This window comes from Octopus bimaculoides, chromosome Z (assembly GCF_046866305.1).
Source record: "Octopus bimaculoides isolate indiv1 chromosome Z, ASM4686630v1, whole genome shotgun sequence".
Classification (NCBI taxonomy): Eukaryota; Metazoa; Mollusca; class Cephalopoda; order Octopoda; family Octopodidae; genus Octopus; species Octopus bimaculoides.
Window position 1 is genome coordinate 36,079,654 of NC_142944.1, and position 2,096 is coordinate 36,081,749.

The window sequence follows — 2,096 nt, forward strand, 5'->3', positions numbered from 1 at the left end:
AAATCGACAAAGCAATGCTGGAGAGAGTGGAGGCCAACTTTCAAAAACGCCTTCAGAAATGCATCAATGAAAACGGACCCCACATGCTGGATGTTGTTTTCCACACTTGATTTTGACAAATGTTAATTCAATACGAACACATTGATGTCAATAAAATTTGTTTGCAGCTAGAATTAATGATTTTTATGAATTTTTCAAAAACGTTCTTTCTCTCTGCCCCACCCTGTACTTACGTAAATTCGAATATACAAAAACATGATTTACATACGGATCTACACACACACACACACACACACACATGTATATACGCATATATTATATATACATATACATAGTGTATATATATATATATATATATATATATATATATATATATATGTATATAAATATAAACATTTGTTCGCCTAACAAGCGGTGTGGCATCATTCGAATGCATCAGCAATTCGAGGAAACGCGTTGTGACCAGCGGGTTGTAACATTTGATAGTCTGTCGATACATATGTATGTATGTATGCTCACATACATACAAACATTTATACTTATATGATATATATAAATATATATATATATATATATATATATATATATATATATATAATTATATATCTATTCATACACACTCACATACACACACAAATACACATAAACAGACACACATATACACGGACATGTTTTTATGTCATGTTATATATAAAAACGATTTAACATTAATCTACGGGATTAGCTGAAAGTTCGCAGTCATCTTATATATATATATTTCTCTCTATATATAAATGCATGCACATATACACACAAACGCAAACATACACACATTCACGCACGCACACACATACACGCACGCTCATACACACACACGCGCGCGCGTGTATATATATATGTATGTATATATATATGTATATATTTATATACATATATATATATGCATATATATATATATATATATATATATATATATATATATATATATATATATATATACACATATTTATATATCAACACACACACATTATATATATATATATATATATATATATATATATATATAGTATATATATTATAATTACTATGTACATTCAAAAAGTAGCCGACTTTATTTTTTCCCGCCAAAGCAAATGCTACGTAGGCAAAACTCTCTTGGTGACGTCATTCACCCTACATAATAACGAAAGCGTTAGCCCCGGTAGCCTGCGTCAGTTCTCTACTGTTACTCCTGGATCTCAGGCGTGTAGTGCGCGCCCTTAGGATTACGTTTTTACATAAGATGAACGAACGCATCAAGTTTTGAAAATAATTTGGTTATTCTGAAACTTAAACCCTGCAGAAGATTCAGCTCGTCTTTGACAATGGTGATATGGCCAGATCCCAGGTCAAGGAATGGTGCAACTGCTTCAGACATGGCTGCACCTCAGTGGAGAGCGAGGTACGCTCAGGCAGACCATCCACAAACCAGAACGAGGAACTGATTGAGAAGGTTCAGCGAATGGTCATGGAAGACAGTCAGGTAACAATCCAGGAAATTGCTCATGAAGTGGGAACAAGCGCAGGATCAGTGCATTCCATTTTAACGGAGGATTTGTGCATGTGGAGAGTGTTGGTGAAAATCGTCCCCACGGTGCTGGCGGAGCAACATAAGCAACTCCGCATGGACATTGTTCAGGATATGCTGGACTGTGCAAACCACAACCCAGACTTCATGAAGACCATCATCACTGGTGATGAGACATGGATTTATAGTTATGACTCGGGAGCCAAGTTCCAGTCCTTCCAAAAGGAAGCATCCGTAATCACCAGAGGCCCTTAAAAGTACGACAGGTTTGCAGCAGTGTGAAGGTAATGTTGACTTGTTTCATCGACTCCCGTGGTATTGTGCATCATGAATACGCACCACAAAGCCAAACGATCAATAAGGAATGCTACCAGGAGGTTATACGTTGCCTTCGTGATGCTGTGCATCGAAAGCAGCCAGACATGTGTGCGGTGAAGAATTAGAAACTTCACCACGCTCATTGCACCCGCTCATTCTGCTTCTCTGATCAAGAACAACACACCGCTTGTTCGACGGGCTTCAGACTCTCCCGACTTAGCACTGTGCGACT

At 37.1% G+C, this 2,096-nt stretch overlaps 1 protein-coding gene across 1 annotated transcript; it reads left to right on the forward strand.

The window, feature by feature from the left end:
- Positions 1-1,351: 1,351 nt before the first annotated feature.
- LOC149132212 (protein GVQW3-like) lies at positions 1,352-1,801 on the forward strand. The gene has a single exon (XM_089365331.1). It carries the CDS (start codon positions 1,352-1,354, stop codon positions 1,799-1,801), a length of 450 nt encoding a protein of 149 aa, XP_089221457.1.
- The last annotated feature ends 295 nt before the right edge of the window (positions 1,802-2,096 follow it).

Excerpts from the sequence above, each read along its gene's own strand:
- LOC149132212 (XM_089365331.1), top strand. The coding sequence starts at position 1,352 with ATGGCCAGATCCCAGGTCAAGGAATGGTGCAACTGCTTCAGACATGGC.